This window comes from Nesoenas mayeri, assembly GCF_963082525.1.
Source record: "Nesoenas mayeri genome assembly, chromosome: 13".
Lineage (NCBI taxonomy): Eukaryota > Metazoa > Chordata > Aves > Columbiformes > Columbidae > Nesoenas > Nesoenas mayeri.
This window is the reverse complement of record NC_137550.1, coordinates 5143594-5167654: the sequence shown is the minus strand read 5'-3', so window position 1 is coordinate 5167654 and position 24061 is coordinate 5143594. Positions and strand designations below refer to the sequence as shown.

General features: G+C 38.6%; 1 protein-coding gene across 1 annotated transcript in view; it reads right to left on the bottom strand.

The window, feature by feature from the left end:
• Positions 1-1033: 1033 nt before the first annotated feature.
• Positions 1034-24061, bottom strand: part of DACH2 (dachshund family transcription factor 2) — a gene marked incomplete at both ends in the record, with an annotated part of 249493 nt that continues 226465 nt past the window's right edge. The window contains 5 exons of the mRNA XM_080352352.1: positions 1034-1071; positions 9870-9935; positions 12911-13054; positions 14264-14411; positions 14895-15040. Of these exons, the coding sequence (XP_080208478.1) occupies positions 1034-1071; positions 9870-9935; positions 12911-13054; positions 14264-14411; positions 14895-15040 (542 nt within the window). The remainder of the gene's footprint in view (positions 1072-9869; positions 9936-12910; positions 13055-14263; positions 14412-14894; positions 15041-24061) is intronic.

The following is a 24061-nucleotide window of genomic DNA, read 5'->3' as shown; positions in this document are numbered from 1 at the left end:
GTTGGAACGGAATGTTGCAATTGTGAAGTTCAGAATTTGGAACATACAATCATTAGGAAGATTTTTAACACCAACCCACCCTCTTTATTAAGTAATTTCTTCAAGTATTTTTAATAGTGCAAAATATTGTTTTGCATTAGTACAATAACGATGGGAATTCACAGTCAAAAAAAGATCTTAAAAGATTTCCAAAGTCAAACAAAAAAAATTTTAATACTGTATTTTTAGCAAGAACATTTTTAACAAAGAATGTGTACTTTAACTTAATATGGTACAACAGAGAAACCATACTTAAAAGTTTCCATTATCTAACACTCTACTGCATATTCAGTTTTTCATTTTAAAAGACCAAAAGCCAAGCTGAACTGAGCATAAAAAAAGCATCAATTATAATCCTCATATTACGTCAGCTGTTAGGGTTTAGCTCACACTTTTGAATTGGTCATCTAATGAAAGGACAATTTTTACATCATTCTTTTAAAAAATGTACACACATTTCTTTTTAAAACGTAATATATATCGAGTATCTGCTTCAGTAAACAAAGCTTAATTTATAAACACAATCGAAACAGCTCCATGTTGAACAGTTTCAGTGATAAACTGGACTTGTATGATGTACAGCCAGTGAGGACCTTTGTGGCTTAAAATCATTGTGCCATTGCTATACAGTAATAGCTACCTCCACAGGGAAAAAAAAAAGTTCATTTTTTGGGGGGAAAAGGGGAATAATTCCTGTGTGTGCTTAAAAATACTAAAACTCCTTTCTATCTCCAGGGACCTAAAAATGATCTGTTGCAACAGGCTTGGTTTGGTATGGTAAGCTTGTAAAAAGTCTCAATATTTCTTAATGACAATACGGCAGTTTTCGATGCAGCAACAGTAAATTGCTTGAAATTGTCCTTCAAGTTTCATGCTACAAATCCTGTTCTTCACACAGTACTGAAGGCATCAAAGGTTGGAAGGGACGTATTTCATGAACTATATAGTCTTCAAATAGTGATCATTATACATTTTTCAACAATAGGTGTTTCCTTCAGTACATAATAGTAGGTTTGATGTACGTTCTGTTTTCTGGAAGAAAAAAATAAGATAAGAAAATAGGTCATTTACACAGTTACACATTTTTATAATTAATTGAAGCTTAGGTGTGTTTCCTATTTGTTTGTGGATTTTTAATTTATTTTTTGGTTTCTAAAGTGACATTACCAGCCCTATGAGTGATACAAACTGTCCGGCACAGGAGTTCGCCTTACGGAGGAAAAAGCGCTGCAGAGCCCTCGAGAGGTGAATGCGGCCCAGAAACAAGCCGGTCCCAGAGCACGAACCGCTTTCCAACCCAGCATTTGGGGCTGGGCGCTCAGACGGGTGAGCAGAGCCTGCAAATACTCAGATTTGGATTTTCTTCCTTTATGGCATTTGCTTTTTAATGGAACGCTCGTTTTCCTTCTGTTTCTTCCAGAAGGCAGCCTGTGTTGCATTGCTCGCCTCTGCGAGACAGGGCAGGGAACACGGCACCACAGCACACCGTTAGCACAGGCACAAAACCTTCCACAACAGGGTGGTAAAACAAAATTGCATTAAAAACGGTAATAGAAGCAAATCAATATATGTTCTTGGAAAGCTATTCTTTCCTTTAGAAACCACCACATTTCTTTTAAAATTATTTTTCTTTATTTAGGGAAACAAGTAGTAAGCCACTTATTTCCTTCATAAAAATATTCCTAGTTATAGTACCTATCAACTGTGATTTTTCACATTAGGTAAGCTTAAGCCACAGAATAAATAAATATTAAAATGCCCACAGAAACTAAAGCTAACAAGAATCCATATTCTTATTCATTATACAATGAATCATGAATTCACCCAGCTAAACACGCAAGTACTGATCTTGGAGATGATAGCGAAATGATAATATTGAGAAGCATTTTGTATAATGTTGACATCTCCCCCATTCCTGTTTTACATATGCCAATACTAAACACTCATAAGGAAAGAACAAGTATTGACCTGCTAACTGACGCTGATCCTTGGAGCAATCTCAAAGTTTGCCACATTTCAATTTCAAAATGCATTTCAGCTATAATATGAGTGATTTATCATTTAGCAGTAGCTGTCAAAGTAACCTCCTAGATAAAACAAAAACATCTGGAACCATAAACAGAGAAGAGCAGTAGCTGAATTTTAATCCAAATCCGACATGTTCACTTCATTAGGAACAGGAAACAGCTAATTAGTAATTGAATTTTTCATGGTTTTAAGGAGGCTCAGACTCTCCAAACATAGCTGATTTAATACATATTTTGGATGCAAACAAGAATAAAGATCAAAGAGCCAGGGACGTAACATCTGGAAAATCTGGGGGCATGGGAACCCCTAAAGAAGTGACTAAAATTAGTTTCAGACCTTTGGCTGATTAAAATTATTGTCTTAAACTTTGTGGGCCAAACGTTCAATCCTGAGGAAGGGGCAAGTAGAAACAGAAATACTGAACACTGCGGTTTGCTTTTTCTATTTCTCCATCAGCTTATTAGGAAGTTGTACATGATATCTTCCTATCACAGGCTGCAGGTGATTTAGCCGATATTGAATTTGTACTTCTGGAAAAGGTGAGCCACTGACAGAATGTGCATGTCAGCACCACTGCCTTCAAAAAATCATATACATAGATAGTGGCTGATGGACACTATGGAAACTTGGAGTCATGTTTGGATTTTTCCTTCCTGTTCCCCTTGTTTCTCAAGGAAAGTTCAATGGAGGACTATGGAATACTTGCAGGAGAGAAAGTAAATGCCAAAGCTCAAGCAAAGTGCAGCCACCCAGGAGATACTATTGACCAGTAAACATAGTTAAATATTTCCTTTTTTATAAAGCTCTCAATTATTCTCCAGAAATTAAAATACTTGTTTTGTTGCTATGCAATAAACTTAACTCCATGGCATTGACCCCATCATGCAGCAACTACCTGTGAGGAATTAAAGCGTTAGGAGCATCGGTACTACCACTTATACATGAGAGACAACATGATGTTGTAAAATTCATCTTTTTGAAGAACATTCAGCATCTCCTCAGTGTAGCTGACAGTAAGTAACATACAATTTTATAGCATTTTACTGTATTCTATTGCAAAGATTTGAATAAATCTGTGTGCAATAAATGTATTCTTTTATTAGGTTTATCCCTTAATCAACTATTCATTTATGTGGGCTTCATTCTATTAAAAAATGAAATTATACAAAGGTGAGCAAAAGCGTAGATTTACAGTAGTTTAAAGCCTAATCTCATTCTCTAGAGGTAATATTGACAATATAAAAACTGTATAAATGATATTCCCTAACACTAAAATATGCTTATGAGCCCCCTGTGCATGTTATACTGCTTTACAACCTACAGTGAAATGCATGACTGGCTTAATAAGCAAGACATTTAGAAAGGATTTTTTTTTTCCCTCCACAATGGATAACACAAGTGGAGATCTCACCATTTCTCAGGGAGCCAGAGCCTATGTTAATAATTGTAATTTTCCCTCAGGATGGTGCTGTCTTCCCTGCATTGTTAGTCCAGGGGATACATTAATCTCTTGCACTCTTTTAGCAACAATATCATTATTCGTCTTTTTCTTTCAAGGTTTTAATGTGTGTATAAAGGACAAATCCAAAAGCAATAAGTATCATCTGCATGTTTATTCATTTTTAATTCAGCCTGTTCAGCATCTCTGAATTTCCTGAATCTTTTGTGAGGCTTTGTTTGTAATATCTTTAAGTCAGTAATGCAGCTGTATTTCCATAAAACTACTTTAAAACAAAATTTCCACGTGTACCCTCACAACTCACATAGAGAAATGTGCCTCGGTAATGCTGGTGTGCAAATCCAGCTACAGCTTGGGTTTGCTCAGGCGACTTCAGCACAGTGTGAGCTGGAGGAGAAAGTCATTAGAAGGAAGGAAATTTGGGATCTGCTACATAATGAGAAAACAAAGATAAATTTGTTCTATTGGTACGTGTAAATTATTCATGCAATTTAAAAAATAAACCCCAGCACTACATAGTGCAGAGAGTATGGGCAGCAGAGATGAATTAATAAACTGGAAAGTCCCACTTTGCCAATTTATATGAAGGAGGAGTTGCTGAACTCAAGGTGAGGTAGAGCCGAGCAGCCAGACCCAGGTGCTGCCGCACGGCTCTGCGCAAGGGTTGAGTCCGAGTCCTGCAGCCGGCAGGAGCTGAGCCCCGCACCGGCCTGGCTATGGAAACAGCGGCTCAGTGAGATCAGAGCCAGGCTGAGCTTTGGATGCAGCAACACACGGAAAATACAGTGCCATAAACAATAAATCGACCTCGCAATGCTGGGGCAAAGTTGTTTGAATCGGTCTCTTATTTTTCAGGAGAAAAGAAAAAAAGCAGAGAACAGTTTGCATGACCTTCTACTGTGGATGAAATCCCTGAAGAAAAACAACAAACCCAACTGAAAAACTGAACTAAACTCCTTTGCAAACAGGGGTGCTGAGCAGGCGGGAAGGAAGCTGCAGCCAGGCCCCTGCACCACAGCAATCACAAAACCGCAGACAAGGATCCTTCGCTGCCATGGAAAAAAAGACCTGGGCTGCAGTCAGTTCTTGGGGTTTTGGGCTTAGTCATCCAACTGAATGACCACAGTGAGTAAAACTACTTCTTTGCCTGTTTATTAGTTGTCCAGTAAAACTTTTCCTTTCCATTTATCTGTAAATATTTTCCAAACGGAGCAGTGAAAGAGAAAAAAATACCATGGTGAGCAGGGCATGGTTTCCTCTAGACTCACAGAGGAACATGGACAGTAAATGCAGTTTCTGAGAGCAGCAGTATTAATGGAGTTTGCTTTGCTCTCTGTTCTTCTCTTGCTCTTTCTTATTGCCTCTTCTCCACCCCTGCAGGTATGTCAAGTATTTCCAGGTCCATGCTAATAGACCTAAAATCTTGTACAGAAAATAGGATTTCTAATGTGTAGAAACAGCCAAGGACAAGAGTATGTTCACTGAATACAAACCATGCAGATGCTGGTTTGCCATTGTCAGTCTGAGCTGACAGGGAGATAACATAGTGGTTCCTGCTTAGGAAATATTCAAGCCTACTGACACTGAATTATTGAATAAGTGTTTTAGTTCTTTATAAGAATAGAAAGGTATGGAGCTTCAGACTCAACCATCTGCTGGGAAAGCCTTTCCCCATCTTTTGTTTCCAGTAAATCACAAAATCTCAGCTTCTGCCCTCATATGTGCGTGTGCTTACAGAAACAAACTCAGAGAAACTTAGTTTCCGAGTGCCAAAAGCAGAAATAACACCAAGCTCAGCGATACCATTACTTTTCAAGTTCTGCATTTGTATCACCAGCAGATGAGCCATGTAGGCAGCCAGCACAGTAATCTCATGGCCAGTTACTAACAAGGGCTCTTTTCTTCGTTAGCAGCTAATGAGACGGCTTTCAGCAGTGCGTGGCACGGATATGACAGTCTGGTAATTGCACTCGAACTTTGGAAGAGTTTTTCTAGCAACACGGCAATATGACACAGCACCAAGTAAGTAGCAGAGGTTTAGTAATTCAGAGCATGTAGAGCAGGAGCCACACGAGGGATGGAGCACAGCTTGGACAGGAGCAACAAGGCCTAAAACTCAGATGGAGAAGATAGCCAAGAACTCGATCTCAAGGAACACATCAGGCCTCTGTTTAGTTTAACCTCAAAAGTTTCTAATCAAGGGGTTCTGGTCTTTTCTTATATAAAATTGTAAGTGCTTGGACATGTTTTTTTCAGTGAACATAAGACCAAGACAAAACCACTGCAAATTCTAAGATGTTGAACTTGTCTCTTACAGTTGTAGAGTATTTTGAAATTCTGTAGTATGGCTGGTTTCAGCAGATTGCAGCATTTGAACGTATAATTTCATACAGTAAGAGAGTTGTTAAACCTCTTAAAAATACTACCCCTCTTCTCTGTCCCACTTGCTTCCTTTTTACCATAGGCTGGATTTGACAACTGACTGGTTATACCAGAATGTTGAAAAAAATATAGCCCAGTTTTCTAAATAATAAAAACCAAAATATGTTCCAAACTTCAAAAGTCCTTCATCTGTGGCAAATAAATAAAAGGTTATTTACGGTTACTAAGAGTTTTTATGCTAAATTTCTGCCAGGTTATTTCAGAAACAGAAGCAGCAGCCTTGTGCCACTCTCCTGTTGCAGGTACAGGGAAACATGTTTCCTTTGAATGGTGGTTTCACCTCAGGAAAGTCTGTCTGCCTACACTGCCGCCTCTTTCTGGAAATTTAGAGTCTTTTACTTTTTTGTAAATTGTTATAATCAAGGATTATGGTAAAAATCTGTTTTTTAAAATTTTAAGATAAGGTTGCTTTGATGATTGTTCCAATATCCCCTAACAATGAAATATAGTAATACAAAAGTTAACTAAGGTATAAACATGCAAAAGGAGAAGTCTCCCTGCGATCATAAAATGATGTTATTTTCTGTTCAGCAGTTCATGTTACTGCTGTTCATGCTAATTAATTAAAGGAGCTGTTGCTGTAATGTGCAAACAGGGAATCTGAGAAACTGAGAGGGCTTTTAGGTCTCGGAGTGAAGTTAAGTCAATCTGGGCGCGGGCAATCAAATGTAATGAAATCACTTGTCAGTGCTAAGCTTGCAAAAACTGTGAAGTTTGACTAGGGAGTAAAAGGATTATAATTAGATTTCCAATAGGATAATAACTAAATGGCAGAAAGCAGTAAAGAGAAAATATTACTTTGTTAGCTAATGGTGCTGCTGTTCAGTTTTAGTTTTTATCAGCACACTTGTAGTTGTGCTAATTTAATTTGCTTTTATCAGCAAAAATCCACTATTCGAATGGTACTTGAATGTCATTTGCAAAAATCATTGATCTGAAGGTGCACTTAATGACACCCAGTATGTTTGTTTTATGTGAAACGGAGACTGGCTGATAAAATGGTTGATGCACTATCTTGCTGGCCCACAAGTGAGCGGTGGGAGCGAGAGCAGCCGGTGTCTGTGCGCACACACCGACCGCTCGGCCACCCAGGGGCTTCCTGACCACAGCAACCATTACCTCTCTGTTTTGACAGCTAAAAAACTTCTCCCAGCTCAGGCTACATGGGACTGGAAGAGCTGGTACATGGAGGATGTATGGAGGGATTAGACTGTAAAGTTCAAAAAAGTTTTAAGTCTCGTCTGCACAAATTTCCGTTCAGTTAACATACAAAGCATAGAGAAAATGAGTCAACTAAATGGGAATGATTTATAACGCAGATCAGAATCCCAGTATATGAACAGCTTGTGTTAATAACATCATTTTAAGAAATGAGCATAAAATATGATATGACTTAATCACTGTGAAAGGTGGCTGTGCAGCATTTTTGTAATTTTCCTTTAAACCGTCTTAAGGAGACACTGGCAGTGAAACTAATTGAATTTCAAAGGAAAGGCACTGTGTGAATGATAGATTTCTGTCCAGCAGAGACAACAGAAAAAGAAAGGTCTGCATTGATGCTAAGGCTTTTTTCTGTGCAATAGAGGAGATTTTTGGAAGCTTGGAAGCAGCTTTATATTAGGGACATGTATTCTGACCCTTCCTCCTCCCAGGGCCCAAAAAACAAAGGCAAGAAATGAAGGGGAGATGAGGGAGTGTGCTCAAATTGTTGAAGGCGGCAGTGCAATAGGAGCTGTCAGGTACAAAAACTGTAATCAAAGGAAAAGAGAATAAAAAGATATTACAGTATCAGCATAAATAAAAATGAAAGAGCTGGTGCTACAGGACAGAAACACTTCTTTGAAATCTAAACAAGCTCTACAGAGCTTTTCAGAATCCTTTTTATCAGCTGGGAGTGCTCAGTGGAAGAACTGGCTAAACTCGTCCCACGTTTGCATATGAGCAGGATTGCCACACTAGAGCTGTCAGAGGAGGCTGTGAATGCTGTCACTGATTGCTGCGGTGACAACAAGAGGAGCGTGGCCATTGAGGAGGGTCTGAGAGGTTTACAACTCCGAGAGCACAAGTCACCAAGCTCAGAGGTAGTGGGTATCCAGTTCTCAAGGGTTCAGGCTTTTAACCTGAACAAAACCTTCATGATCCAAAGCCTCTTAAAACTAATGAATGATGATGTATTTGGGATCAGATTAAAAACTAACCAAAACAAATAAAACCCACCAAATCAACCAACCAACAAAAAACAAATACCAAAACAAACCCAAACAAACCAACAACAAAAATACACTCCAAAAAAGCCCCACAACCCCCCAAAAAACAACCTGAATTAAAGAAAAAAAAAAAAAAGGAAAGAAATAAATTCACAAGGTTTTCTTCTATTACAATAGACTATAAGAAGAGTAAGAAAGTTCTCTTAATTTCTCTTAATTCCTTCTACTAAGTTAAGGATTGTTGGAAGTGGCTATGCATCACTTTCACCATAGTTATTTATAGTAATTTTTGATGGGAAAACACATTTGAGCCAACTGTAACATTTTTCCTTCAATTGAAAATTGACCTTCCTTTTATTTTGCTAGCTTCTGTCAAGATGCACCCTTGACTCTCAGAATCTTTTTGGAAGAGCACTGAGCACTCATCTCAGCAGGTAACACAAACAGATCAGAAGTGTTAGCAATATTCTGCTTGTCCAATTTAAATGCATGTGTCCCAAGTGCTTATCCAATATTTAGACTATTTCTGGCAGTAACAATTTCCAAATTGTAATATTTAGAGCACAACTCTAATCATATGCATACATATGTACACATGCATTATGTGTATGTATATGCATCAAAATAAAGCAGTGCTTTGCCTTCTTTGTAATATGTAGCATACGAACCTAAAATCACAACAGGAGACAGCAGTAAAAATATTTGAAAGCTTTCCTGTATAGATGACAGATGGATGACAGATGCACACCAGAGGTACAAGAAGTCAAGGCTGTAACAGTTGAGGAATGCTAGGAGTTGTGTCTGTAACTGCGCTGCAGCCCTTCTTCTGGCGACACAGAGGGGACTGCCTTTAGTTACCTCCACATGCGTTATTTTTTGCAAATAACCATTCCCTGATTCAGTAGAAAGGGTGGAAGTGCTCGAAGCCGTGACGCTGGGACAGGCAGTGTAGAACTGAATGGTGTGTCATTATATAGCAGAGGACTGAAGGAAGAAGCAAGCTGATTTTCTAGAAAATCATGACTACAAAACTGGACTTTGGAGAAAGCCAGAGAATTTCCATGTTCAAATTATTGCTCAGACCAAATTTTACCACAGGTGACTGGAGGTTGTGTGTCTCAAAGAGGCTTCCAATGGCCATGGCACTGACATGAAGATCCCTGTGTCTCAGCTCCCCAAAATGCTGTTTCACAGTTCCCGCACTTCACAGGCCCACAGCGCGGGGATTATTCTTTGGGAAGCGCTCAGACAAGACAGGAATGTTCTGTATTTGCAAACGGTCACTGAACATGCCGAACATGGAGCACTATGGGATTTTCTGTAACATGAATGTGACTTTCCTTTTCTACCTACAGTTCACCTGTTTTTTGGAAACAGCTGTGATCTTGATAGAAAGGTAAGGATAAGAGATGAATATTACAATAAAGAAAAATAAATTATAAAAGTACTTTTGAACTAAGCACATATATGTGATAGCTAGATATGAGTTTCCCACACCTCTATTTAAACCATTTTAAGTTCTGGTCTTGTAAAGTACTGATCTTTCAAAGATTTTCTGTGTTCAGCAGGAAAACAAAATGAAGTTGTGTAACTTATATTTAACTTAAAGCAGGAAACAGGGACAAAAACTATTCTGTATTTAATTTATGTCTCATGATAAACACACATGTGATGGGATGCGGTACATACTGCACCTTGCATTGCTGCACTGTCATGTTGGGTTCCATTGTGTTCTATTTCCATATCTGGGATTCCAGCATCTGAAAGACATGACACCAAAGATTAATGCATTCCCATTTGTCCTTCTCTCATGCATTTTTAGAAAAATATTTATAGCAAACTAGGGTGATCTCCAAGTTACACGGTCTTGCATAAAACATTTGGTCTTCATAGAATTTTCGGTAGTAAATTGTTTCCAAAATGTGCAAACATTACTGGTCTCACAGTGAATTATTTTTAACATGGTTCACATTTGTCTGACGATCAGATAATAGCCAACACATGACATTAATATGCCTGTACAATTCTCTTGGAGAATGAAGGCATCTGACATATGAAGTGAAACTGTGATAACAAACTACAACTACATTGACTCTCCCAGCCACATACCTGAAAAGTACAGAATTAAGGAATATAGCCAGAGTCAGTCAACATGTTTATGAGTGTGTGCGTCAGTTTGTACGAGTGCACGTTATAGATCAGGACTGTGCAAACTGCATTTAAAAGACTCAGCTCAGGATGTTGCAAGCATGTGCCATCACCCAAAGCAAAGTGACATACGTGATATTATGTGACATATTTCCACGGTTCTGAGAAGAGTTCTCCAAAATGGATTGTGCTCTTTTTTCCAGGTTGAGGAAGGGTCTCCTAATGCTATGCACTCTTGAACTACTTAATTTCATACTGATAATAGCTCTGTATGCACAGGCCTTGGGGTGGGGGCGGGGGCTCCAACACCCCAGGGTGTTTCGATAACAGATGCCATTATCCACCTTGTGCCAACAAGGATTAGCATGAAGGGTATGTGATTTGAATCCATGGCACCTCGAATCCTGCAGACACATCTGCTTCCCTTATAACACAGCACTTAAAAATTACAACAAGGAAAACCCCACACCTGAAAGGGAGCTGCCTACGGAGCTTTGACTTTTTCTGTCTAGAAGCCTGTTCTGGACTTTCTCAAATAAAGAATAACTGCACTGTTGCTTTCTTGGATCTCTTTAGGTGTAGCATCAGCACCTATCGCAAAGATGACATTTTTCCTGGTCACCCGCAGCCTGACTGAACGCTATGTCAATGCAGGTCAAACCATTACAGTATAGTCCGTACACAGAAGAGTAATATCAGTACTGTCTTAGTAATAGATGTGTAAATGAAATATATGTGATATTTGTGTATATAGCCTTATAAATATATATAAAAGCAAATAAATATTTTCATGTATACAATTTTTTCTTATAAAATGACAAGAGACTGCTACTCCATAGGGTTTCCTTATTCAGATTCTTGTTTTGAAGTAAAAGTTCAGGGCAATGATCTATTGATCTTGAAAGGTTCTTTCTTTTCAAACCTTTCAGAGTATAAGTTGTATATACGTCAAATGACAGTCATCTGTAACTAATAACAGCATCTGTTAAATGAGACAGACCGTCAGAGTTAAATTAAAAATATTCAGAATAGCCCTTCACATTTTGTTGTCATAAAATTGTACTTGCAATTAAATTGTGGATTAAGATGCTAATGAGCTACCTGATTTGCATGTGAAATCAGATTAGCATGTAAATATCAGCTTCTTGCAGGCACTAACATATATATGACTACCTGAGTGTGCCTGCAAATCAAAACGTTAGCAGGCAGGCCCACAATAGCAGATGTAAAGATCTGTTAATCACATTGCTGGCATGTTGGTACCCTTTAATTTGTGGTTTCCAGAACTGCTGAGTGCTCCTAACTGCCGCACGAGTGGCAGGTGCTTGCCAGCAATGGCAGAATCTGGGTGAATGACATTACAGAACATCCGGATTTTAGGGTTTTTTCTGAGGTTCATCTCAAGGTGCTGGCTATGGCTGTGGGAGCTGCTCTGGGCATTTTTCTGATCCAGTGGGAAAGGTTTCTGCTGGCTCTGTGCTCCCACTCTCCCTTGGGTCGTTGTCCCTTATCACGGTGCAACTGCAAGCTGTATATCCACCCCTGAATCACCGCCCTTCACCAGCAGCGCATCACAAGTGCCAGCCAGCTCCCGGTTACAGTGATATGCTGGACTATAAACCCAGCAGATGAGAAGGCCTCTGAAAAATGTCTCTCTCCTACTTAAAGAGTTTATATCTTTTAGGAGCTTTAGATAAATCACAGCTCACTGGCCGTTGCAGAGTGTTGGGATGGCAGTTCACATAGAAAGGCTCGCCCTAACTTTAAAAACAAGTGTGGGTAGCCCTTGCCATGGAGAACTCAAGCTAAACTCATTATTTTTACTCAGTGGTTGAGGCAGTTTTTGCAGTTTGCTGCAGGCTCAGGTGCCTGCAGTGCCCAAGTGCGCAGCACAAAGTTAATGTAAAGACAGGCAGCAGAGTCCAAATCTAACTCTGAGTCATGAGCCTCTGCAGAAACTCCAAGGTAGGGACACACAGACCAGACCTTTGCTACAGAACCTGAAATTATTAAAACTCAACTAGGTTCAGTCTTAAAGATTCACATTGAAGCTCTAAACTTTGGTCAGAACCACATTAAGCAGGAGAGGCAAATCCTCCCACCACTCAAACCATAATCCCTCTGTTTCACAAGAATAGCTGGGAAGAAGTATTCAAAACCTCGTCAGCTCTGAAAGCTGATACACAGTTAACAAAATTAATAGGTCCTAAGGATGAGCAAACTTCAGGCAAACAGCTTTTAAAATGAATCTCAGCAGTTCTAAAAATGAATCTGCTGGGAGAGAAGAGTTCAGAGAACCTTACAGGAACCAAATTTCACATTGTCTTAGCTGGCACTGTAACAGATTTCTCTGGTAATATATTCAGCATTTCTTGACATATCTGTGTAAACTGCTCTGTTTCTCTAGTTGCAGATGTATTTTTTTAAATCATGACCCAGAGCACATGGCCTGAAATAGATTTTTAATTATTTCAGGAAAGGATTGGGTTTTTTTTTTAATTCTGGAATTTTCTTTGTGCATCATCTTTTTTGTCACTCAGTTAAACATCATTTTAAGATAACTGTGAAAGGCCAACTAAGACATTACCATTTAACATCCTGAGACCGTCACCTGATGTGGCCTGTTTAAGCGCCTGTTCCACTTGTTCTCTTCGTTTTGATTCGAATTCCAAAGCTTCCTGCAATTTTCTCTTTGCCTTTTTTTCTTTCTTCAAGCGTTTCTGAATTGTTGCTGAAATGTAAAGATATTGTAAGATTGGCACAATTAATTAAAGCACAATTAATGTATAATGGAAACAATGAATGAATTTATGTTCAAGGGCCTAGTTCTAGCTCACAAAAAACCAAAAAAATCTGACATGAACCTGACATAAAACCAAAACAAAAATCCCAAGCCATATCCTGCATTGAAACAATGAACAGTCTGAAAGGGCTTTAGATCTTGGTAAAGATCTTGAATTTTATTCTCACTCTGGAACTATCGCACGGATTTATGTCTCCTGACCAGAACATAAGAGTCTCAAAGCCCACCCGGTGGTTCACATTTATGCACCCAGTTTTGCTTCAAAAGCACAGGAAGACAGTATTTGGCACCTGCATTTCTGGTACCTTATATAATTTTATCTTTCTGATTTCATGGATGTAATCTAGAAGTAGCTTTTGGCACATAAAGTACTATTCTTCTATTTTAGATGCAGAATTGAATTTTAAAAATACTGCCGCCTTTGCAATATCACAGTGAAAATTCAGATTTACCAATTTAATTGCCTGTTATTATGAAAAGTCTCTAAACAGTCATGGTTTTCTTTTAGGAGGCGCCATAAAGGGAAGGCTATTGTATCTCACTCTTGTGATGGAAAAAAAATATCTAGGGTTATTCGCTTCAGACCTTGCACTTGGGTAGACAACTACTCATAGTTCCATCTATTTTGTTGCACTGAAATTTTCCACAAGAAAAACTAGCTGACTAGCAGATATGCTACAGAAATGTGGGCTAGATAAGTAATGAAAAAAAATCACCTAAATACCCAAATTACAGACGTTATCTTTCTCACAGTAAGACTGATTCTCAGTGCTTGGAGGATAATAGCAGAAAACAAAAGAAATTAAAGCTGTCAAATGAAGAAATCAGGCTGGGAATACACAGGCAGAGTGGTAATAATACATGGGAAGCCAGGAAACTGAATCAGGAACCAGCCAAAACTCTGGTCGGTTGCCCTCCAGGAAATAATCCTTCAGTCACTGTTCTGTCTGCGTACAGAAAAGTGTGCTTCATTCTGCTTTTATTAAATTTAAATCTTTCATTACCAGTGCTAGTCCACTGCTGCATTACATGGATGTACGAATGTCAGTTAACTCCAAGTCCTCAATGGCTCCAGCTGGAAATGCCAAAGGGTTATACATTTAATAGATATCTAAACTCCATTTTTCATTCACTCACCTCTGCTTTGCAGCTCAGCTGTGAGTTGCCTTTCCAAGCTCTCTCTTAGTTCTCTCTCCCTACAAAGCTCCATCTTTAACTCTTTCTTTTCCTGCTGGATCTGCTTTTCCTGGACTCTGGCGTTGTCCACAGCCACTTTCAGGAGGCCCTAAAACACACACAAATGTAAGATCTGAAAATACCAGTTTGTTTCAGCAGTTACAAAATGGTTTTACGCCCTCTAGGAAACCAGAAAAATTAAAAGCAGGAACCTATAGTCCTGGAAAGCAACCGGGCATTCGAAGTAGCTAAATGTTATATATGAGCAATTTTGTGCCATGGCTTCTGCTAATTCATCCTACTGATGTGGTTTGGTACAAACCAAGTACCATGTCATGGCTGAGCTCCCTCAGCTGCAGGAGGAGCAAAGGAGGAATAATGAGACTGGTGAACTTTAATGTGATCATTATTGTCAATGTATGAAACCCTTTCACAATTGCTAATGCCAGGCAGAGGAAACCTCAGCATTACCTTAAGTAAAATAAATTAGAACTGCAGATACAAAAGAGTTTCTGGCAGTTTTTACAGAGACTGAAAAAGAAACACATTTTATCTATCATGAGAAAGCCTGGCTCTATAGAGAATAATTTACCTGTATGTTGGTTAATAGTGTTTCTACTGATGAAAGACCATCAGCAAAAAGAAATGGCGCCGGAAATCCAGGAGGCAAGGCCTGTCCAGCCAGTTGGACCTTATCTAAGGTGGGTTTCATTATTGGAATAGCAATCTGGACCTCTTCTGTAAAGACAGGTTTAAAAGCATCATCAGAAAGTGTTGGAAACATAGGTAAATGCAATTTCTAGAAACCAGAATGCTGTTTACCTGGAAGTCAAAATACAAACACGTTAGTAAAATTGACACTGTTTCAGTCATTGGGCAGCTGTGATTGTTCCTAAGGTAAATTTGCAAAATAGTACAAAACCATAATAAATATATTGAAGACTATAACATAGCTGTAATAAAGACTATTTTATCTCAAATTCTACAGAATTGTACTACAGAATTATAACAGTATTACTCAGTTCATTCAACCCAAATGACCTTTCTTCATTCTATCACGTTTGCCATTTTGTGATGTTCATTTTTTCCCTGCTATAACCTTGACAAAATTCTAATCAAGAACCATACCACATCACTTTACTCCTTTAAGGCTACCCTGCCCATACTGAGCAGTAAATAATCTCCACTGAGTCGGACCCTCCTGCTTTGTTCGCACCAGCTCCACATTGTCCGTCAAGTATCAGCGCAGGTTTTCTCAACAAGTACCTTGCTGCTCTCAGCCCTTATGGTCAGGGCAGCAGCTTCCCCTTTACTCATTGTTTTAAATACAACATATTACTATAGGTCAATCTGTGCGGGGACAGCAGAAATATGTATCCAGAAAGAAACAACATTAGCAATGATTTTTCAAAAATCCTTTAAGTTGTGATCAATCACTACTATCACTAATCAGCACTACCACACATTTTTGAACAGAATAATTTAAACATATTTTAGGATAGTAGATGTATCTCCTTCTCTCAGATCCCTATCAGTACTTCTTCCCCACATATTAATTTTAAACATCAATTGCTGAAAAACACAAAATTGAAATCTGCTAGCAGTCTTTAAAGTGAAACTCTAAACATTTCTTTCACTCTGCAGTGTTAAAAAAATATTTCTGTGTAATATTCCAGGAAAATCCAGTCTATATATATTATGTTCTTGCACTTGCAGAAATCATGAAGAATATCTTCTTGGCAACTGCTTTTTAGTAAAGCTTGCTGATAGATAACGGACTGACCATAAGTTCATGATGCTCGTGTTTTCTAAGAGCAACTGCACAGCTAGTCCTGATAGTTTCATTTGTCAAGTGCCTTGATCATATTAAAGCCAGGATCTACAATTAGAGTGTACCATATTCATAGGCCGCCTTCTCCTACCTCTCTTGTTTGAAAACAAACCAAACCAACCAACCAAAAACAACAAGAAAAAACCCACACAAAAGCAAACCTTAAGCAAAACAAAAAAGCAACAACAAAACAAAACAACCAAACAAAAAACAAATGACCCTCAGAAAGAACCTGACTTCAATGCTTTACAGCGCAGTGTCTCCTATCTAGTGTAACAAACTCCCGGAGCACCTATTGAGTAGGTAGCACTTTCTGCTCTGTTTCTAAACCACGCCTGCTGACAAGGAACCAGGGGCATTAGCAGTTTCGAAGCATTCTTTGAAATCTCTGTTTAGGCGGCACTTTGTTTTCACCGCATAAGTTCATTAAATGGAACATGTTCATAATGATTCTTCAAGATCAATAACAACAAAAGCCGGCAACCTCTACGCATCTTTGTAGCTATAATATCACTTTAGAGCTCTAGTCATGTAACTTAGATGATCCATTTGAAAATAACCCAACTCCGGTAACACACTCAGGCCATGGAGTTCATTCTGATTCAGATTTAACATTCCTCATATTTAAATATATCAGTGTCAGAGTTTTGTAAATAAACTGATTAGTTGTTGCATACGATGCTACACTGAAATAATATCTAAGCCATGGAGTCACAAAAGACTAAACTAAAGTGGCATTTGAAAAAGAAATACATGAAGTATGCATAAAAAAACTACAGCTGCTTTAAAATCTCAAGAAATCTCTACTATTTGGAGATGAAAGTAATAACATTAAACTGGCTGAAAGGAAAATTACTATTGACTGTGAAGACAGGTTGCATGGTCTATGGTTTGTAATGTTACTGTACAGCAGATTGAAGTTTCAAAATAGTATTACTCTTCTTTAAAGAGATAGACACAGCTAAATTAGGTGCTGCTTGCTGCAGTGAGGATCAAATGCAAAAAGAATCATATTTCATCAGACCTAGTCAACACCAGGAAAATAAATAGAAATATAAGAGGTATGCAGGCAATGATTCATTTTGATAATCTGGCCCAAGAGAGACACGGAGAGACAGCACACAGATCTAAGCTTCTACCAAAAGACAAATAGGACGCAGAGGGTGGGAATTGGGATGACAGTGTAGCAGAGGTCACATCGATTTTCAGCAGCAGTTTTCACACAGATGAGATAACCCTGGACTCTATTTGGCCCATTGTTCATATCCTACCTGTCCCAGAAGCAATAAATTCCCAAGTCCCAGAAAAAGGGCAGTAAAGAAGAAGGATTCTACTTATGACTTCTTATGATTAAGTTTTTGTGCTAACCAAACATGCTTTGCAGACCAAGGTCACATTGCATGTTAAAGTCTGTAATAGCTGAAAACTCGGAGCAGCATATTATGTTTTAGCGTATATGGGTGGAAACTGTCAAACCATTCATCATTTTTTTTTTTTCTGATTGAAATCACACTCTGCAAAGATGAATGATAAATGCATTAGAAATCTATTTCAATCTTGTAATAGGACTTCACATCTGAATGGTGTCTACATCTTGCCCATATTCTGAGTAAGTGCACAGTTAGGCAGAAATTTATTAGCTAGACTGGAGAAATCATAATTGGTAAAGTAATTAAAAAATGGCACGTGTTGGAAGCAATTTTGTGGACTGTAGCAAATGTATCTCTTTAACAGGAAAAAGAAAAGACTTTGATTTAAGGATTTTGATTTTTAAATAACACTAAAAATATAAATGCTAAAAGCTGCACTAAACACCACTAACACATATAGTGCAACAGAATAAACAAAATATAAAGCTAGGACAACTACAATCTAACCAAGGACACAAACAACCTTTCTATTTATTGAAGCAAAGTGGGAACTACTTTTATCGAGCTTGTTTGTTAAACCTGCCATGCTTTATAATGGCATTCAGGAATCCATTTAGGAGTGCAGTCTTTTTATTTTAATTTCTAGCTGGCATCCAGATGAATAGACGAAAGCAAGAATTATATTGCAGAGACAAGAAATACACAGTAAACACTAACAGTGAATGGAATATTATCCCAGGAAAGCACATGGAAATCCGCTAGAAATTTTCTTGTTCTTAGTTCAATATACTGAAGCATTTCATCTTCTGCCCAAGTTGCAGAAATGGGGATTGAAAAATAAAGCATCAACCTACAGACTAAATACAGCACTGGGAACACGAGTAACGCGAGTTGCTCCCTGCACAATAGTGTGTAGCCCAAACCTGCCGGGGATTTTATTTGCCAGCTGGTTTCTTTTCTTTCTGAAAGCACGTTTTAAAATCCATCACTCATGCACCTGATATGATGTGTCACATCCCCCCCAAAACAAGGTAGAAATATTAAAACTATAATTTAAATATTGCCTAACGCCAGTTAAACCACCAAGTTATTTGAAAATTACACTTAAAAACTATCTATCTGGACCTGTACAAGCATTATTCACCCCAAATAGCTTATAGAATATAACTCATGTAGAAAATACGTATGTGGCATATGGAGGAAAGAGTAACAATTGATATAGAATTTCTAGTTATTAATCTGTTAGTTACTAACCAAGACAATCGATGTCAGAAAGCCCTCAGCCAGTGTTCATGAGACGGTTTTGGACACAGATGGCCGCCGAGTGACTCTTTTTCCCTGCCCGTGGCACACAGTCCAGAAACCTAAGGGCTAAAACGCTTTTTCACAATTATAATTCCTTGAGCTTCACATTTGAGGGACAGGGATTACATTCAATGGTCTGTACTTACCAAAGAACAGTCTAGAATCTCTAACAGACTTTTTTGGCCTTTAATAAAATAAAAAAAGAGGATTTGCAACACCAGCTGTGTTGAACATGCTACTCATCTCTGAAAATAAGACACTACATTTTTATTTAAAATAGCATTATTGGCCCAAAGATCTTAGAATCATCCAAACCAATGTATCTTCATGGTGGCAAGAGGTCTCTCAACTTGCAGCTGTATAATACGTCTACTTCACAACCACAGTGACGGGCAGCGGTTCCAAACAGGGGTATTTTGACAGAATCAGGGTCCAAAATCTATTTTTTGACAGCAAAAAGCAGCTATCCAAAAAAGTGAGACTTGTTATATTAATTCTAAACCTTGGCAACTTCTCTGTTGTTCAAGTAGAAACTAGTAGAATTTTTTCTTCTAGAGTAAGTATGAAAACCCTGTAATGTGAAGCATTGCTTATTTTTTTGTATCTGTAAGCCTGCAAGGACGGGGTTATCTGTCTTCAGTGTCTTAATAACTCTGAAAATCCTTCACAAACCTCTGCCTGCCGTTCTCTGCCTCCCTCATGGCTTCTGTGCCAGGAGCTGAGCACTCCTGGTCAGCAGTGAGAAGAGATTCCTCCTCCTAACCTGGCCCCAATCAGACTTAGAAATTTACTGCTGCAACCTTGTGATTCGGGTGCCAAATTTAAAGCCGCTGCTGTTTTTCTTAATTACAGTCTCTGAATGAACTGGCTCAATGAATGCAACTGGGGAGTAGCTGATTAAACCAGTGCCCTAGCTTTAAATCAGACTTTATTTCATTTTCGAATGACTGATACAAGTTGATAGCGCACAAGCATTTTTCACTACTGAGCTTTGCCATAAAGAAACTTCACTTTATGGATACTATGCAATCATTATATGTACATTTCCAGGCTGCCTTAAAAGCCTTTGGAAACTCTCACAAACCAGCGACATCAACTGTCCTCTGCCTCACAGCATCCTGCTCCCCGCTGGTTCTCCCCCAGGCACCCAGTTGATTTTGTCCTGAGGAAATGTTTAAGAAAACCATGTCTGTTACATTTAGAGCAACGTGCTGGCTTAGGAAATACCGAATATTTGGAGTGGTAAAAAAAGAGAGAGCAAACTGTGCAAGCAATGGATTCAGCACCTTTCCAGAGCTGTGTTCTCAGGAACCAGGGTGCTTTGTTTTCCTGGAGGACGGCATAACACAGAGATTTCAGTATTTCCACAGCAGAAAAAAAAAAGAAGGGAAATTTCACAAGAAAAGGCTGAAACTACAATTTACAAATTGTCTTTATCTGTGCACACTTTATCAAGAGCTGCGTAATTATACAGCTTTGACATTTTCATCAATGTACTCTCTTTAATACCACAGAAAATTATACCTATTTATAACTTCAACGTATTTACAATATACACTGATGTTCACATGGCGCTGATGGTAAAAACACCTGAAAATATTTTATTAATTCAAACCTTAAAAAAAAAAAAAGGATCCGAGTTAGATGAGCTATGAGGTTTGCAGTATTAACACATGGAATTGAGTAGTGCTGTAATCCACTAACTAGACATCAGAACTAACGTGTTTCAGTTCAAGTAAATTCAGTCTAAAGTTCAATATGTACAGATTAAAAAAACAAATACAACTGATGTCACCTGACTAAATTCTCCTCATTAAGGTGAACTGTTAAATGCAATTAAGGCTACTAATATATAAAAAGCCTTCAAAAATATTACATTTTATATGCACAACAATTATCTACAATTTATACTCTGTGTTATTTTTATCTCTGCTTTAGCCTATGAGCTGCTCCTCAGGCAGTTTTGGGTAATCTGGATTCCAAAACATTTAAAGTTGTTCTGTGCTTTAAATTGCTTTTTAATCTATGTAGAAGCTTAAGTACAATTGATCTGCATTTTCCATACGGCAATTTAAAGCAACTAGTTACTCTCAGCTAGCAATACTATCTTGTCATTCCTCACACCAACAAGAAGCAGTTTTTGTACTGACACAGAGAAGAGTGAAAGTGGGAACTAGTCAATAAAAGGCTAGTAATGAAATGACTGTGGCATGGAAGAAAGGCGGAAAATGGAACAAAAGAAACAAAATCCTCCTCACGGCCATTATCAAGAGGTTACACATTTTTTTTTCAGCTAGGTCTCCTATAGCATTCACAAAGGTTTCTTTTTCTCATGGTGATTTTTAAGCATCACTGTATTCTGACTGTTCTACCGAGATTTTCAAGTGTCAGATGCGGATGGGTAGGAGGAACTTGCCAAGAAAAAAAAATCTTCAATTTTCTTGGCGGATTCATCTTTTCCCTATTAATGTTGAGATTATTTTTTCAACTATTTTGTTGCAAATATTTATGACTCCATATGGAGCAACAGATGTTGAAGGGAAGGGATAGCAGAAAAGACTTCATTTTCAGCAATTACCCTGCTACTTGTTGTCATACTGTAGGTGTTCTTAGTGCATCTATTTTACATACCACCCTGTCCTTTCACACACTGCAAAAATGTCAGTTTGGATAATTAACGTAATAACTTTAGTCCAAATTATTTCCACAATATCAATTTATAAAATAAAAATATAAATAGGACAACAGGAGGAAGAAATCGGGAAGGAAGGGGGAAGATAGGAATTGCTTTCCTAGTCCAATAAAGAACAAATTACTGCTTAAGAAAGGTGAAGAATCATGGGCTGGGGGTGATGAAGATGACAGGAATGGGTTGATGATGGTGGGGCAGACCCTGCTGCCTCTGGGTAATTCTGTGAATGCAGCGCTCAAAAACTGACAAGCAAAACCGTGTACCCAAAAATCTGCCTCCCGTGCCGCCGGAGTCAGGCAATCTCTTTCATCTCCCACTTGTTGTAATAAAAATCCACAATGTGCTTTTAAATAAATCTCATCATCTACTCCCTTTATTGCAGTATTGGGTAGTATAACCAATAATTTGAAACAGATCTCATTAGAAAGGTTCAATTTTTTTCTATTCACAAAAGCCACACAACATTATCAACGCTTCCAGAGGGCTGTGACCAGAGGGACCAAATTTTCACCAGTATGGCACATATACTTGCGCCCCCATTTTGCACCTGAGAAACTGCACCTTGCTGCTGGCGCTGCAGCTGTGCCACCAGAAAAGGCTTTTAAAAGTTGCCTTCCTGGTCCAGGGACTATCGACACGTCAGCGGTTCAGATGCACAAACAGTGCTCGGAACGGCTTTGTGCCCTTCCCCAACACCTGCATTCTGATCTCGGGCAAAATCAGCCTGGAACAAAGACACACAAGACACTTCATCTCTTCTATATTTTAAAATCAAACCAAACTAATGTCATTACCATTGAGCTCAGTTTCTTAAAGTACATGTATAATCAGCAGTTTAGTCCTCCAAATATTTGAGGAAGGCAGAGTACTCCATTTCCTGGGTATTCCTGGATAATTATGCCTGCTTTATTAAGGTTTATTTTACAACTGTGTAAAATAGGTTATATAGGACAATTCTACTATTATGCCCTCCCCTGCTTAGGTTTAATAAATATTATATTCCACACCATCCATTAAAGCCAAGCAGTAGAGAAAATAGGAGTGGTAGTAATCTCCTCCACAGATGTAAAATACCCTTAATAAAATAAGGGTGTATAACAGTCAGGAACAAATTACTGAGGTCTGCTTTAATAAAATAGTACCCTTAAAGAAGTATTACTCTTAAGGTACTGACATTCCCACTGGTGATGCAGTGTATCCTTTCAAAGCAGTATAGCTTGTTAAAATGGCAAGATATCTTTTTTGCAATAGAGTGCTTGTGTCCAGGCAGATACAAGGTTTGTATAGAATGCATCCAGGGAGCCATAAAAGTGGTGGGAAACATATTTCTCCGTGGTATTTTAGTACTTCGAAAAATTCAATCACTGGGAAAAAATGTTTTGCTGTAAACATCTGAAGAGCCTTATAAAAGCAATGGCTTCCCACAGCACCTGCTTAAATAATTTTAAGAGGGAGTATGTCTTTGCTCATCTTCTAAAACTTGTAGAAAGCTTCTCCTATTAATTTCCCCAGTGCTGTCAGGCCAGGGCACTTTTAATCAGAAATAATTATGAGTGCAATTGGCGGATGCTCAACAGCAGGATTTCTGCACTGTAGAAATAAAAGACAAATTTCAAAACTGATCGCTAGGAGAAATATGATTGCCTTAACAGGAAAATATACTCAGAAAGATGATTGCCTTAAAAATTTCTTTCTGAACGAATTAGGAATTCTTCAGATGTCAACAAACACTCTGCTTATATAACCCAGTGTTTGAATTCAGTTCGGTTACACACTGATTCCATAAACTCTGATTATCAAGAAGCATGAGAAATTACTCCCCTTTTCATTTACCTGTTTTAATTCTACAGGTGAGTGGCACTTCTGTGCTGTAGCTGTTACCAGCACGATTCCCAACACAAAACCCATGTGCATCCACCTCCCACCTGCTGCTGCCGGTATCTCCTGCAGATATTAAAGGTTACAGAACTGAACCTTAACACAATCGAGCCTCTCTTGGGCTATGGAACGGCCAGAATTTGGCTTATTCCACACCTCATCCCCGCTTCAACTAAGAGGGCAATAGGGCCTCTGATAGGAATGCTGTCCTGGCCTATCGATATTACATCTTAGTGACAGAATGATTAGACTCACATATATCAGCGTTACAGCAGCTCTTGGTGTGGAGAGCCCCATGTCCATAGCAACGTAGCACCAGTCTTTGCCACCAAATAATTACATGATGCTCTGGGGAAAGACAAGTTTTCTGAGCACACAGCCAATCTATCAAAAGGGAAAACTCTTTCTGACCCAAACGATCAGAGTATAAACAGGAGCTAACCACCAACTAGTCCACATCCACTACTTCGCAACCTAATAACTGTTAAGTCTACTGCTGTCACTTAGCCTGGGCTCTTATAAAAGATCAAATACTGCTAAAAGGAAAGAAAGAGGGAAGCTTTCTGCAGAAAGCAGCAGCTCTCTGACATGAAGGGGCCGTGCATGGTCGCTGGGAGGTTGTGCAGCCACACGCTCCGAGCCGGCACCATCCAGGTGAAGCTCCTACCGACCTCCTGAGCAGT